The following is an 18,534-nucleotide window of genomic DNA, read 5'->3' on the forward strand; positions in this document are numbered from 1 at the left end:
TGGAGACTATCTCATTATGCCAACCTAACCGAAATGAGGTTCTTCATATCTCGTACTAACCCTTCGGGTCTTCAATTATCTCACCGGACTTCTCGGCGATTTATGCATCTCCCCCTTAGACCAAGGCTAACGTCTTATACTTATAAATTCTTCTCTTTTGATGGGATCCAATTAACATTCCTTATTTTCTGTAATTCCTTTGTACTCTGCAACACTGATGACTCTTTTTTTTTTTTGACTCACTTCTGAGCAATTTCTCATTGGGAAAAACTAAATTATTTATATGAACGGGTTGCTACTGTATTCATAACTGGCATACTCCATCTTAACGATTTAACTCTGCTCACACTGTAAATCTTAGGACAACCCCTTTTTGACAACTCTTAAAGGTTATTCTTCTGTAGTTTGCTCTCTTACGGCTTAGCTGATTTCTTCTTCCACTAATCACTCTACTCCGAACTTGACTTAAGCCCTTGGTTTCTAACACACATTCGGATGTATCCGAACTGTCACCCACTTAAGATGTTCATCTAACTAAGGAAATCAAATCATACTTCTACTAGTTCTGCTGAAATTGCTAATGCATTATATCTACTCAAAACTTAGTTGCTATTTTTCTGTTAATCACCTGCTAACTTCATATTTTCTTATTTTGCTCTGAATGAACTAAGTTATTTCTAACTCTCCCTCATCATCTGACGCTATTCTACGGTTGTATACTATCTTTTCTGAACTATGGATCACACTTAACAAACCTTTATCTATCTTATACGAAAGATTGGAACAACTAAACCCAAACATTCTATACACTTCAAAATCGTATCAGACTATACACATCTGGGATAAACACTTACTCACATAGCTTAAGCGAGAACTGTCACATCTTCTTATCTCATAATAATAATTACTTCTTATAGTAACTTACAACCATCGTACTCTCTAACTCTGATCTGACTAACTTAAACAAACTAAAATCATTCCCGAAAATTTAATATCGTCTGCTCATGGTTCTTATTTCATACATACATCTTTTCTTAACAGGCATAGTTCGTACGGAAATTTCATCTATGGTGATAACTGGGGATGCCTCTTTATCCCGACGACTCCGAAGCATCAAGCATCCGCCTGCCAGCCTTCACTGAGAACTGAAATACCAGGCTTAGCTGTATTACAACCTGACTGGGCTTGAGAATTAAGAGGAGCCACCGAAACACATATCAAGGCCCAAACGATACACCTCTTAGTGTCTCCTATAACACTTGTTGCACATAAGATTCTGAAAACTTCTGTGGCTCACACTGGTATGTCACTGAGAGGCGTGCTCTTAAAATCTGTTTCTAGTTGAACTGACCCTTTTGATCACATCTAGACCTCAAGACTAGTGCATTAGCTGCAGATAGAGTGGGTTCTGATGAGCAACTGTAGAATACTGTCTGCCTCCACCTTCCTAAGATCCTCCATGATTTACGTTTCCTGCAGACTTAGCTCCTTTTTTAATTTCTCTTCTAATTTCTCTATTATCCTCTTCTTTCTCTAAGAACATCATTATTATTCAACTTCTGACGGGTTGTAAATATGGTCTATGGAAAAGTATACGCATTCGAAACGTACGTAATTTGATGATAGGTTTTTTTTCTAGTCCCAAATTCGCTATTTTATTCTTTTATTTCGCAAAGGGGCTCAACCTGGTCTATTAAAAAACACACATCTCGCCCCTAAAAGTGAAAATTTAAGTGGGATAAAAAAGGGAACGCTAAAATTTTAGGGCGGACTAGAAGGAGCAAAGGCGCGAAGTTAAAAAGAGGCTAAAATGTCTCTCTCACACACACAAAATAAAATCCCTAAATCTCATCTCAATATCTTCAATCCCTAAATCTCACCTCTCTCAATATCTTGTCTACGTACAACTGCTGTTTAAATTAACCAGAAGTTTCTTTATCCTTCAACAGTAAGTTCTTTATTCTTCATCTCTTTCTTCATCATCTTTTTCTATTGAAACCAAAATTTTCTTCCTTTAGTTCTTTCTTTATCTCTGTGATTGGGCTGTTTAGGATACTAATTGTTGTTATGTGAGGGCTAATTAAAAAGTGATAGTTCTGGGTTTAAAGCTAGGGCTTGAAGGTCAAGGAGGAGATATTGAGAGTTTATTTTAGGATTTTGTCTGTTAGGGTTGCATAAGCATGTCTTATGGGGATTTTCTTAAAGGGCCATGAAAGTTTCATTAGGATTGTCATTGTGGTTTTTCCCATGAGGTGATGAATTTGCAACTTTTTTAACCAGTAGAGACTCTAATTTAGTTTCTTTACTTTGAACTTTTATGGTGTTTTAATTGCCTAAACCAACTTATTCAATTTGGTAAGTCTAATCTGATTTCAAAAAAAAAAAAAAAAAATTAGGCGAGAAAGAAACGATGATGTGAATTGGCTTTGTTAAAGCATCTCAAATAGATTTTCCGGTGGAACTCTGTTTATTCAGTAGCACTGTAGTTGGAGTAACAGATTCACTCGCCGAAAATCTTCGGTGTCAATATTTGCGTTTATTTTGTTATGATCTGCTCCCTACCATTTAAGATTCACATTGCCTCAGTTTTAAGCATTATAATCTAGGATCTGTAATTTTTTTTTTTTTTTTTGTGGAATGAAATTACTCTTCTTCACTGAATTAACAAAGCTCATTCCTTGGTTTTTGCATATGCTGAATAGAAATTAGATAAGGGGAGTTAGGTTGGGACGGAGGAGTAGTAAAGTTGCCATTTTTGGATTGGGAATGAGTGATTTGTTGATTTCTTTGAGTCTGTCTGAATATCTGGTAGTACTATTTTTTTACGTAGCCGTGAACTAGGAATTAATTCATTTTGCTTTGGGATAGTCCTTTTTATGACACTTTTCGAGATAGAGATTGCAATAACAATCTTGGTGTTATTGAGAATTTTGTGCACCGTGGTTTGGCCGTAGGATTATAAGGGGTGAACTTGATCCCGATTCCCAATTGGTAAACTGTTTTCCGCAGTGCATATTAAGGTGCCTTTGATATGTCATTCTATGAGGGTGCTATAATTCTGTTGAATTATCGTATGGATTTCAAGAAATAAATTAGATATCAATCAAGCTCCTAACGAACTTAGTAAAAAGGGGGGTCATTTCTTGAAAGGAGAATAGTTTTGGAGATGATGTTAAAGAGTAATGTTTAAAGAAAGATCGTAGTTTATCTTGATTTTTTTTTTTTTTTGGTCACAGTATGAGAAAGTAATGTTCTTTCTAATATGCTTATTTTGGAGATGTGTTGCAGAAATCTCTTGGTTTATACGCGCTAACTATCCAGAGAGGGTATTCACCATCTTGCTCTATTTTATGCAAGGGAATCGTAATTGTGAAGCTACGATGTGGGCAGGAATTAAAGTTAAGAGCAATATCACGAAAACCTTGGAAAGGAATTGGCAAACTTCATGTGAAATGGCCTCCTGCAGCAACTGTGACGGCTGAATAAGGTATAAGCTTGAGGTAAGATTTTAGGTTCTAATAATCTATTAATGGGAGTACATCAATACATTGATACAAAGAAAAAAATTGTTGAACTCAAATTAACCTACATTTTTTTTCTTCGGGAATATGATATTGAGAAGGCATCGATTAGTGCAGGAATAGAATTTCCTCTTTTAGGAAATTTGGCACCTTTTTAGACGAACAGAAAAAGATGAGTAGGATGGTTAATTTTGGTAGAGGGAGTACTTGCATTTAATCGACTGACAGCTATCCTTGATTCTGTTAAATTATAGGAAGAGAAGCAGAAATGATTCTGTTAAATTATAGGAAGAGAAGCAGAAAGTAACTATAGATGAAACAACATTGTTGTTTTTCATAAGTCTGTTGGACTTGAGAATTCAATAAGGATGACTTGTACAAAAGCACTTAAGATTATTAAAACATTACTTTTGGATTGTTTCATTGAGCTGGAAAGTTTTTCATAGTTTTTTGTAGCCTGAAAATTTAAATGAATAACTGAAGTATTTTATCATTTTGTCAATTATAAACCTAATATGCAATAGAGCATCTACGCTGAAGAAGAAAGAAAAGTAGGACAAGACAATCTTTGCATCATAGTTTAGTAAAACAGAAATGAAATTTATTTACAAGATGAGCTGATGCTTGATTGACAGGAAACCATAATCCCAGTTTATTGTTGAAAGTGGATGATTGAAATATTAGCTTATAAAGAAACTAAAAAGTGTAGCAGTAATAGAGTTCTTTGTAGAGTTTACCTTCCATTCCAACTTATTATTCTATTGTATTAGAATGAGAAAATTAAACTGATTAGTTGAATTGGAGTTGTAGTCTGAAATAAAGACTATCATAGTTGTCACTTTGTTATTTAGATAGTACATGGCCATAGCACAAAGTTAGGCAAAGTTAATGGTTGATGCAGAAAATACAAGTTCAATTTGGAAGCAATGTAGCACAATGTTGTTTTAAAATAAATTGGTGTATCAGATATCTATACTTTTATGTGGATCACAGGTTTGAAAAATGGTTATGCAAAAATTATACGAAAGAAAAGAAAGTTATGACTGTTTACCCTCTAGAAATATTACCGAATTCAATTAGCGTTTGTTGTTTGCTGCTCTAAAAAAAGGAACAAAAGAGTTGTTGTTGGGCATCCATTTTCAGATTATTAAATGGATATTTTTTTAATCATTGGTGAGAAGAATTGCTTTTTGTATTCAAAGTTAGTCGACTGAGGTCATATGCAATTATTTGAGGATTTGTACGTTAGTGAATTTCATGGATGCTAACATAATCTTGCATGACTCCTAGTCCACTTTAATTGTTTATTTTTTATCATTATTTGGAATGATTCATATAGTGGTTTTCTTTGAAGTGAAAAAATATCGCATTTACTTGAGCAGTTGTTTGTTATATGTTTTGGCATAGCATTTTATAGCTTATCTTTCTTTTTTTGGCTAATTTTTTTATAGCTTATCTTACTATTGTGATATCTGTGAGAGTTTTCTAATCAAAAATATGAGTTGACAAGTTTAATAAAAAGTTATGTGCATCTTAAGAATGTTGTTATTCTGTTGTATTTTGATCTAATTTTTATTTACTATTCTAGGTTATGGCACCAAGTAAGCAATGGATGCAACTTGTTGATAATCGACTTAATGAAGCCTACTTAATCGGGGTACAAAAGTTTTTGGATTATGCTTTTCGAAGAACAGGAGAATTGTATGAAATACGATGTCCCTGTGTCAAGTGTTGTAACACAACATTAGGAACGCGCGAGACTGTTGAGACACATCTGAACGTATATGGAATAATTCAAAATTATACTTTTTGGTATCACCATGGGGAAGTTTTAGGTGAGCCGCTGTCGGAATGCGAAGATGATAATGAAGTAGAAGAATGTGAGAGTGAGGACGAAATACAAGAAATTTTGAGAGATTTATATCCTAATCATGATGAACGCATTGCAAACAGTGGCTGTGATGATTTACCTGAAGAGGAACCGAATGTTGAAGCAAAAAAATTTTATAGTCTATTGAGAGATTTCGAGAAGCCACTATACCAAAGTTCAAAAATCTCAAAGCTTTCAACTTTGATTAAATTGCTTCACATAAAAAGTATGGGTCGTTGGAGCAATGAGTCATTTACAATGTTATTGAAAATGTTAAAAGAGGAGTTGTTGCCAGATGGAGCAAATTTACCAAATTCATATTATGAGGCAAAAAAGGTAATTCGGGACCTTGGGCTTTCCTACCACAAGATTGATGCTTGCGTAAATGATTGCATGTTATACTGGAAGGAGGATAACTTACTTGATTCTTGTAAAGTTTGTGGTGCGTCCAGATGGAAAATAGAAAAACATAGCGGGGAAGTAAAGAATAGAAAAGGTAAAAAGATAGCATCAAAGACTTTACGCTATTTTCCGTTAAAGCCCAGGCTTCAAAGGTTGTTTATGTCTACAAAGACATCTTCTCTAATGACATGGCATCATGATGAAAGAGTTGATGATGGAATAATGAGGCACCTACTGATTCAATGGCATGGAAATCATTTGATGAGCTTCATCCCTCATTTGCGGCCGAGCCTCGTAATGTTCGACTTGGACTTGCTAGTGATGGATTTCAGCCATTTCGGAATTCAAAAACCTCATATAGCATTTGGCCAGTGGTACTTATTCCTTATAATTTACCACCTTGGTTGTGTATGAAACAAGAAAATTTCATTATGTCAATGCTTATACCTGGTCCAGATAGTCCAGGAGATGCAATTGACATATATCTGCAGCCCTTGATAGAAGAACTGAAGGAGTTATGGGAATTTGGTATAGAGACTTTTGATGCATCAACTAGACAGAATTTCAAGTTACGTGCTTCTTTGTTATGGACCATCAATGACTTTCCAAAGATATGGAAATTTATCCGGATGGAGTACAAAAGGGAAATTGGCATGCCCGTGTTGCAACAAAGATACTTACTCAATCAGATTGGCTAATAGTAAGAAACAGTGTTTTATGGGTCATCGGCGTTACCTTCCTCTTAATCACAAATGGAGGAATGATAGGGCGTCATTTGATGGTACAAAAGAGAAAAGGCTTCCACCAAAAATGCGTTCTGGTGTTGAGATACTTAATCAAGTACAGGATCTTGAAGGGTTGCAGTTAACAAAGGATCCAAAGAAAAGGATCAAGATATCACATGATGGCCGAAAGGATAATTGGAATAAGAAGAGTATCTTTTTTGAACTTCCATATTGGAAATCTCTCTTGTTGCGGCATAATTTGGATGTTATGCATATCGAGAAAAATATATGTGATAATATTTTGGGGACGATCATGAATGCCAAAGGAAAGACCAAGGACACCATTAATACTCGGCTAGATTTGCAAGAAATGAACATTAGGTCGGAATTGCACCCTATCAAAAAAGGAGAAAAATATGAAATTCCAACAACTTGTTACACATTATCTCCTCAAGAAAAGCACAACTTATGTCTATTTTTAAAGAATTTAAAGGTCCCGGATGGATTTTCATCTAATATTTCTCAGTGTGTTAACTTGAAAGATCACAAGATTTCTGGCTTAAAGAGTCATGATTGCCATGTTCTTTTACAGCATTTACTCCCTCTTGCGCTACGTGGTATGTTGTCCAAAACAGTTTGTGAACCCCTTGTTGAGTTGTGCTTATTTTTTAATGTGCTTGGAGCAAAGGTATTAAGAACTGATGACTTGGAACAGATTGAAGCTCAAATTCCTATAACTCTTTGCAAGTTAGAAAAGGTCTTCCCTCCTTCATTTTTTGATGTCATGGTGCACTTGCCTGTTCACTTAGCTAATGAAGCTAAGCTTGCTGGACCGGTTCAGTATCGGTGGATGTATCCTATAGAGCGATGGTTATATTTTTTGAAATCTCTCATTGGTAATAGGGCGTGTCCAGAAGGTTCTATTGCAGAAGGTTACCTTGCAAATGAATGTATGACCTTATGTTCGAGGTATCTGCATAGAATTGACACAAAGTTTAATCGGCCAGAACGAAATTATGATGGTGGTTTACCAAAGTCCGATGGAGGTCTATCTCTATTTTGTAAATCTGGAAAAACTTTAGGAGCTCCAAAACAGCGTGATATTGAAGCAGATGAATTGGAGCAAGCACATATATACATACTGAAGAATTGTGATGAAGTTCTACCATTTCTAGAGTAAGAAAATTATTTCCTTCATATCATATTTCATTTTCCGTAAGAAAATTATTTCCTTCATATCATATTTCATTTTTCTTTTTTCCTTAGGATTGTTTTTCTTTTGTGTGAAATTTATGGTTCAACTGAAATTTGTAGAGAGTTTGCACAAATTCATGTAGATGCTACTCAACACTTGTCCGATGCAGAATGGAATAGACAGTTTATTGAATGGTTTAAAGATAGGGTGAGTAATATATACACATCAAATTTGGAAATCTAATATTATATTACTCATTCTAAAGTAATCAATTTTATTTTGTTGATAGGTTGCACAATTGCATAAAGGAGATAATAGTCGGATCATGGAAGATCTCCTCGCACTTTCACGTGGTCCTACCCCATATGTGTTACGTTATAATGGCTACATTGTTAATGGATATAGATTTCATGTAGAAGATTATGATAAACATTTAAGGACTCAAAATTGTGGTGTGGTTGTTGTCGGTGAGACTGATGAACATAGGGAGAATATTGATTACTATGGAGTTTTAACCGATGTTCTTGAATTGCAATTCACGGGAAGGAGAGTGATTTTGTTTGAATGTAATTGGTTTGATGCATATGATAACACGAAAGGAATTAAAACAGATGAATATGGCATCGTAAGTGTTAATTGGGGGCGATTTTTAAAAACAAATGAGCCTTTTATATTAGCGGACCAAGGATCTCAAGTATTTTATGCTAGTGATAATTCCAATAAGGGTTGGCGTGTAGCGAGAAAGACGCAACCTCGTGATTTTTCTGAGGTTGTGCAAAAATTGGATGATGATGTTGTAGATTTAGAAAATCCTACACAAAATAAGCGAAAAAGAACGACTGAGGTGAAGTATCTCTTTATGCCATTAGCAGATTCATTATTATATATTCTGATTACATGATTTTTCTGTTAGTACATTTTCTTTATAATGTTTTAACTTTTTCTTTTTTTTTGTAGGTTTGATATTAAACTATCAAAGAATGAAAATGAGGTGGAATCCACTGTGAAAGCTACTGAATATGCATTTGTTACACCAGGTTCTATAGGCAAGGGACGAGGGAGAGGGCTTAAATTTATGTAATATGCTTTTTTTCTTCTTAGCACGTGTGAAGTGTGGCTTTAGTGCTCCTGGAAACTTAGTACGTATTAAATAAGTCCATTGACAAATCCACAACTGAGACGATAATATTATTTTGGACTAAGAGCTCACACTTGTGTGTAAACTCAAAATCTGGATGGAATTCCATATTCTTACTAGTGTATATAGGAACTTAGCACGTGAGGATTGTAGCTTAGAGCTATGATATTAGTTCATTCCCAGATCTGTGACCTGGGTTATGGCAATTGAGTTTTTCTATTCTCAGTTGATGTGAAATGTGATAAGATCAGATTGTCAATATTAACGTAGCAACTTGGAAATGGTTTTATATATAGAAGAGATTGTCATGTTGCTGTAAATACGAGCCTGCTCTACTATTATTGGAGCTACTTAGTATAAATTGTGAAATTTAATTTTGTCTTAAAAGGTAACATAGGCCAACAGATAAATGTTCTTACTCAGTTTACAACCTTGTAGAAATGTTCTTGTCATAAGCAGAGATGACAACTTCTCTCACAGGTTTTTTCTCTTATTCAGTATTGTCACCTTGCTGAATTGCAAAAATTTAAAGATACATTTTAAAGAGATGTTTAACACCTTATTTGTTTCATATCTTTGGCCCTCTATATACAGTAATTGGATTTTCCGTTTGCTCCAAACGAGCACTTTTAACTTGTGTATTGGATGTCAACCGAAGTTTGATTTATTGCAGGACATATTTGAGGGTGATGACATGGATATTCTTTGGGATCATATTTTTGGATGGATGAAAGAGTTATGGAACGAATGGAGAGGATAATTGCGTTCAAAGTTTAAAGGATCGCTTGTCTAACTTTGAAAAATGAGATGAAAGAACTGAAGCAATTGAAAGAGTGGTTTTTATCTTAACACTCCAATTTCCAGCCTTTGACATCAGAATGCTCTGAAGAATGACTATTCCTTTGATGATGCCAAGTTAGTACTAACTTACTCAAAATTATAATTTTTCTTTAAAGTATATTTGCTTGCTTGGTTATTTTTTGAAGCATAAGCAGACTCCCTGCCCTGAGCAAATGAATATGTTGTGCCCTCCTTATGCAACTAACTGTTAACTACAATTGAAATAACTATTAAGAGGTTAAGAAATGAAATATTGACATGTAGTCTAACTGTGTAAAATTCTGGTAGTTTTTTTTTTTTCAATAAAGTTCCAAGTTCTTGCTGGGTTGTATTATATCGCATGAAGGATACAAAACAAAAGGGGTACTAGGCCTGACCTCAGGCAAAAGACTGCAGTTATACACAGTACTTACATTGTAGACATACACAGTACTTACATTGTAGAGATTTAGCTTACAAAAAAAAGAAAAAAAAATAACTTTGTCGTATCTTATTTTTATGTTAGGCATCTGCCATTTATCTAGATTGTATGTTCCTTTAGCATCTCTTGGGAGGTCTTGATACTGAGATGGCAATTTCCAGTAGACAATTAATCTTTCAAGGATAGGTCTAAGCTTCTCAATAGTGTGGCAGATACTCCACCAGTTAGGAAAGGTACTATTCAGTGCAACTTTCAGAGTGCATATAATATGGTATCTGCTTATTCACATTATTAGTATGGTCTCCATATTTATAGGAAGTCATACCCTTTCAAAGCTCCTAGCATATTATAATTGGGCTGATAAGTAAAGTCATCTTGTGCACCCTATTTGGTCTCCTCGGCTACATCACTTTCCACAAAATAATGCAGAATATTCTCTTTTTGGCAGAATTGATAGAACAAATGGAGTTTTGGCTGTTGTGACAGTGTTGGCGTAAGTGTATTTATTTTGTTTTGAGACAGAATTTTTAGATATGTGATATGTCCTCACTTTTATTTGCACCAACACATTCTGAAATCTAGTCGATTATAGTACTTGTGGCTTTCTGAAATCTTATTTATAATGGTGAAATGTTATTGTAATTGTCTGGTAGTTGGAATCTTTGTTATGGAGAATATAACACTAGTTTATCTCCGGAGACATTCACGATTAAGTACAATCGTTAAGTAGAGGAAAATAATAATAAAATCATCAGTAGATAATAGTAAAACTGAGCCAGTTTGATTCGTGAAGAAGTAGAAAGAACCATAGGTTTTTGATCGCCAAGAAAATCAAGACTAAGTAAAATATCTACCTCCATCTGAAAAAAGAGACACATGAAAAATGTATATCAGGAATGGTCTACATTCTGAAGCAAGGTTTAGAAAATAAATGAAAAATATAGTAGACAATCACCGATACAAAGTATGGATTGAACTAGGAGTTGAAACAAATTAGTTGTCATCTTAAGTGTCACAAACATAAAGAAATTAGGTGAGTTCTCATTAGATCACATACTAGAAGACCATTATTATGTTATGACCAGTTTGTAGGAAAATCAACATAAACATAAAATAGGTAATAGTTGTTATAAATGTAGAGTTTATACAAATTTGGAGACATCATTGTTGCATGCTGAAATTGTTTGGTTACTGGAATATTATTTGTAATGGAGAAATGCCCAGAAAAACAGTTTTGCTTTTGATCTCAGTTGTCAGCCTCTTCTATCCACCTTGTTTTTGTTTTTGTGTGCTACACCAAAATGAAAAGATAGAAACCACTTCATGTCCAATGTGCATCTGAATCTTTTTTACATTAATATTGTTGCTAAGTGCAGTTCTGCTGAAGTTGTCTTGTTATTTAACCAATTTTCCAGTTGACTTATTGTAGTCTTTTTCTAAATGGATTTTTAATACTTTTACAGGTATGGAAATTGAAGTTCACGAGCAGCAAAAGGTCTATGTACAAATTGAAGTTCACGAGATTGACCATCATTTTGCTAGGAATGTTGGGAAAATTATATATGACAGTCTTAGGGGTCTATGTACAAAATACTGTGACTAAATGACATCATTGATGTACATTACCAGAACGATGGTGTTCATGTTTTGTAATTACTTTTTCTATATATATGAAAGAAGCGTCAACTTTACATTAATTGCCATATTTTCTAGCTGCAAATTGAATGTGATTTAGGACCTGTTAGTTGTTTCTTTAGGGACTAGATTGCTAGTCCTTAAAAGCCATTTTTATGAGCTGAAAATCTGGTTGCTAAATTACCAGTTGATGACCAGCTTTAAACTGGTCGGCAAAGAAGTTAAGGACCAGCTTTTAACTGGTCGCAAAAACTGTTTAACGACCACTAAGTTCGTCTCAAAAATCTTCAATTAGGTACCAGAAAAATGGTCCCTAAAGATGTTTAAAGACCAGTTTTAAGCTGGTCGCGAAAATGTTGTAACGACGAGCACTCAAACTCGTCCTTAATGATCTTTAGCGGCGGAGGCTATAGAGACGGGATATTCTGGTCGCTATTGACCTTTTTTTAGATGCTTAAAAGAAATTCAAGGATATGGTTATGCACCTTATTCAAATTGTTCTAATAATTAATTAATTCAAATCTAGGTGCGATACATACGAGCAAAAAAAGCGGTTACGCTTCTAAGCCGGTCTATGTCAAGATCCGGAATGCGGTTACACATCAGGGTTAAGACTAGTAAAAGTTTAACAATAAAAAGTACGAGCAAATCAAGGCTCGGGAACATAATATATCCAAAATTGGTTTAAGCTAGGTATAAGTCGATAAAGCGACCGTGCTAGAACCACGGGACTCGAGGAATGCCTGACACCTTCTCCCTGGTCAACATAATTCCTTGCCCGGTCTTTTGTTTTCGCGGACCAATAATAAAAGAGTCATTTCCTTTTGATTAGGGATTCATAACCGTCACTTCAAACGGAAAAACCTTTTTAACAATAAAAACCTTTGTATGTTTATCGCGGGGGTTGGAAAAAGGGGTGTGACAGTCAAACCTTCATATGTACCTTATTCAACTAGCTTCTTCGATCCAATAAAATCCTTAGTCCCTACATATTGATCGAGAAAGGAACATTGTTAATGTAAAAGAAAATGACACAATTGATACTCGAATGACCCTTTTGCACGCCTCTTCACCCCCCCCCCCCCCCCCCCACACACACACACACACACACCTCTTCAAACGAAGACTTTGAGTTACTAGCCAACAGAAGCCATTGTCATATATAAAAATCCAGTCAAGATGAGCGTTAATACTTCATGCAAGCTTATCGTAAAATTACTACGTTTGATGGTAAAAGGACCAAAAAATTGATATTAGGGGTACATACAAAAAGTTATCCCAGAATAAGTTAAAGCAGGATCCCACCAAATATGTATCTCTTATGCATACATCTGAACGTTACTTTTGCTTAGATTGTTCAAACATGGCTGCAAGCAAGACATATCAAGATATCAAGTTATAGTTGTGGCGTTACAGGTGTATCCACTATTTGCAGCCAGCGGCGAATTTAAGAGTTCTAGAACATGGGTTTACTACTAAAAAAGAAGAAATAAATGTACTAAGGTAAATAACTCAACCTTCAGCCAAGTGCACCATTTAACCTTCTTGTACCATGTGTTCCAGCAGTTAATATTATACCAATTTTAAAAAATATATACATAAAATATATAGTTTTACTGAGAGATCATGTGTTCACGTGACCCAAAATTACTGCATAAAATCGCCCCTGTTTGCAGCAGTAGGAGTAGCTGTTGGGATCGGCGGGTTTCAGTTGGTTCGCAATATCTGCGGCAACCTTGAACTCAGGTAACCCTTCCTCCGTTGGGTTTATATATTACTACTATGAATATATTGCCTGATTCTTGAAATTATATTTAATAAGTTTTTAAATTTTTTTTTTTTACATCTTATGAGATATTTGGACTTCCTAAGTAGCAAATTTCTTTTTGAAAAGGCACGCATGAAGATTGATCCAGCATATAGCAAGATAAAAAATTTAAACATGTGTGTATATATATCTATATCTATATTATTATAAAAGCACGAGTATAAATGTTGGTTGACCAAAATATTCTTTAAATATTGAACGACTTTTATAACCTTTTAGTCTAATTCTACGAGATTTCTATGACTATTTTGGTAAATATAAAAAATGTCACAGTTAAAAATAGAGTTTAAAGCAAATATTACTTCTAATTTTCGGTTTCGAATCAAATTAATTAAAGAGTTGCTATCACATTTAGATTAGGAAGCATCAAATTAGTTAAAGAGTTGCTATTACATTCAAATTAGGAAGCAACAAACCAATGTCCTTATTTCATAGGAAGTGCACGTTGAAATGTTTAGTCTAACAAAGAAAATGATTAGGTAATTATTAGACCTTAATTTGATAGGCTTAGATATTTTTAGATTACTTTATATGTTTGGTCTTAAAAGATAGAATAAGAGTCATTAAACTAAAGTAAAGTATTAATTTCAAGACAATGGACTTTTATAACCTTTTAGTCTAATTCTACTAGATTTCTATGACTATTTTTGTAAATATGAAAAATGTCACGGTTAAAAATACTGTGTTTAAAGCAAATACTACTTCTTCGGTTTTGAATCAAATTAGTTAAATAGTTGCTATCACATTCAGATTAGGAAGCATCAAACGAATGTCTTTATTTTCCTTGGAGGTGCACGTTGTAATTTTGACTCTAACAAAGAAAATGATTATGTAATTATTAGACCGTAATTTGATAAGTTTAGGTATTCTTAGATTACTTTATATGTTTGGTCTCAAAAGATAGAATAAGAGTCATTAAACTAAAGTAAAGTATTAATTTCAAGACAATGGCTAAAGTAACGTTGAATAAAATTATAATCTTAAAGATATGCGATATCTAGGACTTTGAATTCCTTATTAACTAATAATAAAATATCATTAAATTAAAAATAATAAAATTTTATGTTGAAGAAAAATAAATAGTTGAAATTATTTCTTCGTATAAATATTTCATCATGAAAACTAACATGGCGACGGGAGGATTTGATTTTTTTTTCGTTTTTTTGTTTTTGTTATATAGTGTATCTTACTTTTGTGATCAACTTAAATTTGTTTAAAATAAATAATTAAATGTTCTTAAAACTGAAATATGTTCTTATGCTTTAATTTTGTTTAGTAACAAATTTCAAAACTTTATATTTATAAATGACTATCAATAGATATATGGTCACTTAATCCCTAATATTGAATTATCTTAGTCGTAGCATATTTCTTGTGTGGATAAAAGAAGAAAAATATATATACCAATAACATAATTTTCAAAGAAATATTAAGTGGATATAATCTTATATTATAATAATATTTTGGTACTTCATAAATAAATATGTGAAATTATAAATAATAACTGAATATTTTTTGTGATGATTGGAGTTGATAGGAAATAACGTGCAAAGTGTATTATTAATTTATAAAAGCACCAATATTAAATCAATTGTCATAAATGATAAGTTTTACAATTGTTAAGGACAATGTATTTGAGTTGGAGTAGCTATTGGACCTCCGATCCGAAGTTGTGCTTGAAGTTCCAGTACGTGAATAGGAGTTTTCAACTTGAAGATCTACCTAAAGACTCCAAGTTAGAGTTGAATATCTAGAAATCCGCGTCTATGAGTCATATTTTATGCTAATTAATTCTTCAGTTTTCTAACTATAGGATTTCATACTACAAAAATCACTCTTTTCTTTTCTCTACTAATAAGAAACTTAGAAGACAAAAATTTTCTTACAAATTAATGATTGGCTAGCAGATCAATTTTTGTTTGGTTAGTTATTTTACAAATTTGATAATCTGCATTGTGTAGGATAAGGTATGAGTTTCTTTTTCCTATATCTATTTCTTGTGATTTATTAATTACATTAACTTATTTTTCATGAGGTGTTGATTCGTGAAGTGATATATATTTATTTATGATTGTTTGGATGTATTTTTTTATGTATTACTTGATTTTTTAAGAAATATTATTATATTTTATTTTTGTGATCAACTTAATTTTTTTAAATAAATAACGAAATATTTTAAAATTGATTGATATTCTTATAATGTAATTTGTTTAGTAACGATTTTCGTCTTTTTAAATGACAATAAATAAATATATAGTCACTTATTAGTGTAAAGACAAGGTCAAATTTCATTGCCAACAGCCACTCTGGTCTGAAGATATCTTCTGCAGGTGCTACAAAATGCTAAACATTTAGAAGAGATACCAATATTAGGTATGATAGAGAATTTCTGTCTTTAACATCTTTAGTTATACGAAGCTAAATAATCAGGACATCTTTAAAATTATTAGGACCAAGTTTTACATCATGTAACTTTACTATTTCTATTCAGAAACTAGCCAACAGAAGCCATTGTCATATATAAAAATCCAGTCAAGATGAGCGTTAATACTTCATGCAAGCTTATCGTAAAATTACTACGTTTGATGGTAAAAGGACCAAAAAATTGATATTAGGGGTACATACAAAAAGTTATCCCAGAATAAGTTAAAGCAGGATCCCACCAAATATGTATCTCTTATGCATACATCTGAACGTTACTTTTGCTTAGATTGTTCAAACATGGCTGCAAGCAAGATATATCAAGATATCAAGTTATAGTTGTGGTGTTACAGGTGTATCCACTATTTGCAGCCAGCGGCGCATTTAAGAGTTTTAGAACATGGGTTTACCATTAAAAAAAGAAGAAATAAATGTACTAAGGTAAATAACTCAACCTTCAGCCAAGTGCACCATTTAACCTTCTTGTATCATGTGTTCCAGCAGTTAATATTATACAATTTTAAAAAATATATACATAAAATATCTAGTTTTACTAAGAGACCATGTGTTCACGTGATCCAAAATTACTGCATAAAATCGCCCCTGTTTGCAGCAGTAGGAGTAGCTGTTGGGATTGGCGGGTTTCAATTGGTTCGCAATATCTGCGACAACCCTGAAGTGAGGTAACCCTTCCTCCGTTGGGTTTATATATTACTACTATGAATATATTGCCCGATTCTTGAAATTACTTTTAATAACTTTTTTAATTTTTTTTTTTTTACATCTTTTGATATATTTGGACTTCCTAAGTAGCAAATTTCTTAATGAAAAGGCACGCATGAAGATTGATCCAGCATATAGCAAGATTAAACATGTGTGTACATATATATCTATATCTATATCTATATCTATCTATCTATCTATATGATTTTAAAAACATGAATATAAATGTTGGTTGACCAAAATATCCTTCAAATATTGATCGACTTGTATACCCTCTAAAAATTAAATTAAATCGCACTCTATGTTGGATAATACTCTGAAGCTGGGAAACAATTCGTTCTCAGTCTCCTACTATAATTTGTTTTTGAGTTTCATAAGAAATACTTGGTTTAATAGGGTTTATTTGAACGAATCCGGTCAAACGAAAAACTGTATTAATTAACTTTTTTCTATTCCTACTTCAACTAAGTCACGTAATTGATAGTAAAATTGCCTTATGTACTTTTTAGATTTAAAGGAGACATGGGGTATACCAATTTTATTTGACTTGCAATTGGAAACTAGTTGGGAATAACCAAGTGAACCTCAATTACGTAGGACTAGCATAATTCTTGCTTACTTGAGTTTGTAATGACATTGTAACTCTTTGATGTTTGGAGTATGATTCGAATCCACCCGGGAAACAACCTATTGTAACTTGATTCGAAGTCCAAAATATCTGGTGCCGCGATGCTTCTATAAAGGGACTCTTTCCGTCGGTTGCAAACCTAAAATTTTTGAATGCTTTGATTTTCAAATTGATAATTAATCAAGTAATCAATAAATCCCAAGAGCTATACTTTTTATATTCATTAGTTGTGTAGTCATGTACATATAGTGTCAGCAAGATAGAAAATATTTTTCATGTAAATATACTTTAGGATTGACTTTATTTAGGGGGAGATGTAAAGATTGGTTAGGTAACGAGCTTAAGGTGATGATCGAGTTTTATTTGGCGAGATAACATGTTTGTATAACCTCTTCCTTGTTGTCTTTCTCGCTTAACAAATTTAAAATAAATTACACGAGCTGGAAGATGACATGGCAACGCAAGTCGATAGAGACTAGTTATTATAAAAGCATGAATATAAATGTTGATTGACCAAATTTTTTTTTAAATATTGAACGACTTTTATAACCTTTTAGTCTAATTCTACGAGATTTCTATGATTGTTTTGGTAAATATAAAAAAATGTCACAGTTAAAAATAGAGTTTAAAGCAAATACTACTTCTAATTTTCGGTTTCGAATCAAATTAGTTAAAGAGTTGCTATCACATTTAGATTAGGAAGCATCAAATTAGTTAAAGAGTTGCTATCACATCCGGATTAGGAAGCAACAAACCAATGTCCTTATTTCTTAGGAAGTGCACGTTGAAATGTTTAGTCTAACAAAGAAAATGATTAGGTAATTATTAGACCTTAATTTGATAGGCTTAGATATTTTTAGATTACTTTATATGTTTGGTCTTAAAAGATAGAATAAGAGTCATTAAACTAAAGTAAAGTATTAATTTCAAGACAATGGACTTTTATAACCTTTTAGTCTAATTCTACTAGATTTCTATGACTATTTTTGTAAATATGAAAAATGTCACTGTTAAAAATACTGTGTTTAAAGCAAATACTACTTCTTCGGTTTTGAATCAAATTAGTTAAAGAGTTGCTATCACATTTAGATTATGAATTTAAGCATCAAACGAATGTCTTTATTTTCCTTGGAGGTGCACGTTGTAATTTTAAGTCTAACAAAGAAAATGATTGGGTAATTATTAGA

At 33.0% G+C, this 18,534-nt stretch overlaps 1 protein-coding gene across 7 annotated transcripts; it reads left to right on the forward strand.

Annotated features, from left to right (window-relative positions):
* The first annotated feature begins 1,761 nt into the window (after nt 1-1,761).
* On the forward strand, nt 1,762-11,733 carry LOC132044976 (uncharacterized). 7 transcript variants are annotated; one of them, XM_059435510.1, is made up of 7 exons: nt 1,762-1,948; nt 5,110-7,694; nt 7,833-7,920; nt 8,003-8,557; nt 8,671-8,790; nt 9,525-9,766; nt 11,576-11,733. In XM_059435510.1, the coding sequence occupies exons 2-5, from the start codon at nt 6,337-6,339 to the stop codon at nt 8,674-8,676; spliced, it is 2,007 nt and encodes a 668-aa protein (XP_059291493.1). In that variant the 5' UTR covers nt 1,762-1,948; nt 5,110-6,336; the 3' UTR covers nt 8,677-8,790; nt 9,525-9,766; nt 11,576-11,733. The 7 variants fall into 7 exon arrangements, with proteins under 7 accessions (XP_059291493.1, XP_059291494.1, XP_059291490.1 ...); XM_059435511.1 differs by having other exon boundaries at nt 8,671-8,750; XM_059435507.1 differs by having other exon boundaries at nt 8,003-8,790.
* Nucleotides 11,734-18,534: the final 6,801 nt, after the last annotated feature.

This window comes from Lycium ferocissimum, unplaced genomic scaffold (assembly GCF_029784015.1).
Source record: "Lycium ferocissimum isolate CSIRO_LF1 unplaced genomic scaffold, AGI_CSIRO_Lferr_CH_V1 ctg5710, whole genome shotgun sequence".
In the NCBI taxonomy this organism is placed as follows: domain Eukaryota; kingdom Viridiplantae; phylum Streptophyta; class Magnoliopsida; order Solanales; family Solanaceae; genus Lycium; species Lycium ferocissimum.

Bases quoted from the DNA above. Each gene is read 5' to 3' on its own strand.
- LOC132044976 (XM_059435505.1), top strand. From the start codon at position 6,337: ATGCATCAACTAGACAGAATTTCAAGTTACGTGCTTCTTTGTTATGGA. The intron at 7,695-7,832 runs GTAAGAAAATTA...TGAAATTTGTAG, and splicing joins GAAGTTCTACCATTTCTAGA to AGAGTTTGCACAAATTCATG. The intron at 7,921-8,002 runs GTGAGTAATATA...TTTTGTTGATAG, and splicing joins TTGAATGGTTTAAAGATAGG to GTTGCACAATTGCATAAAGG.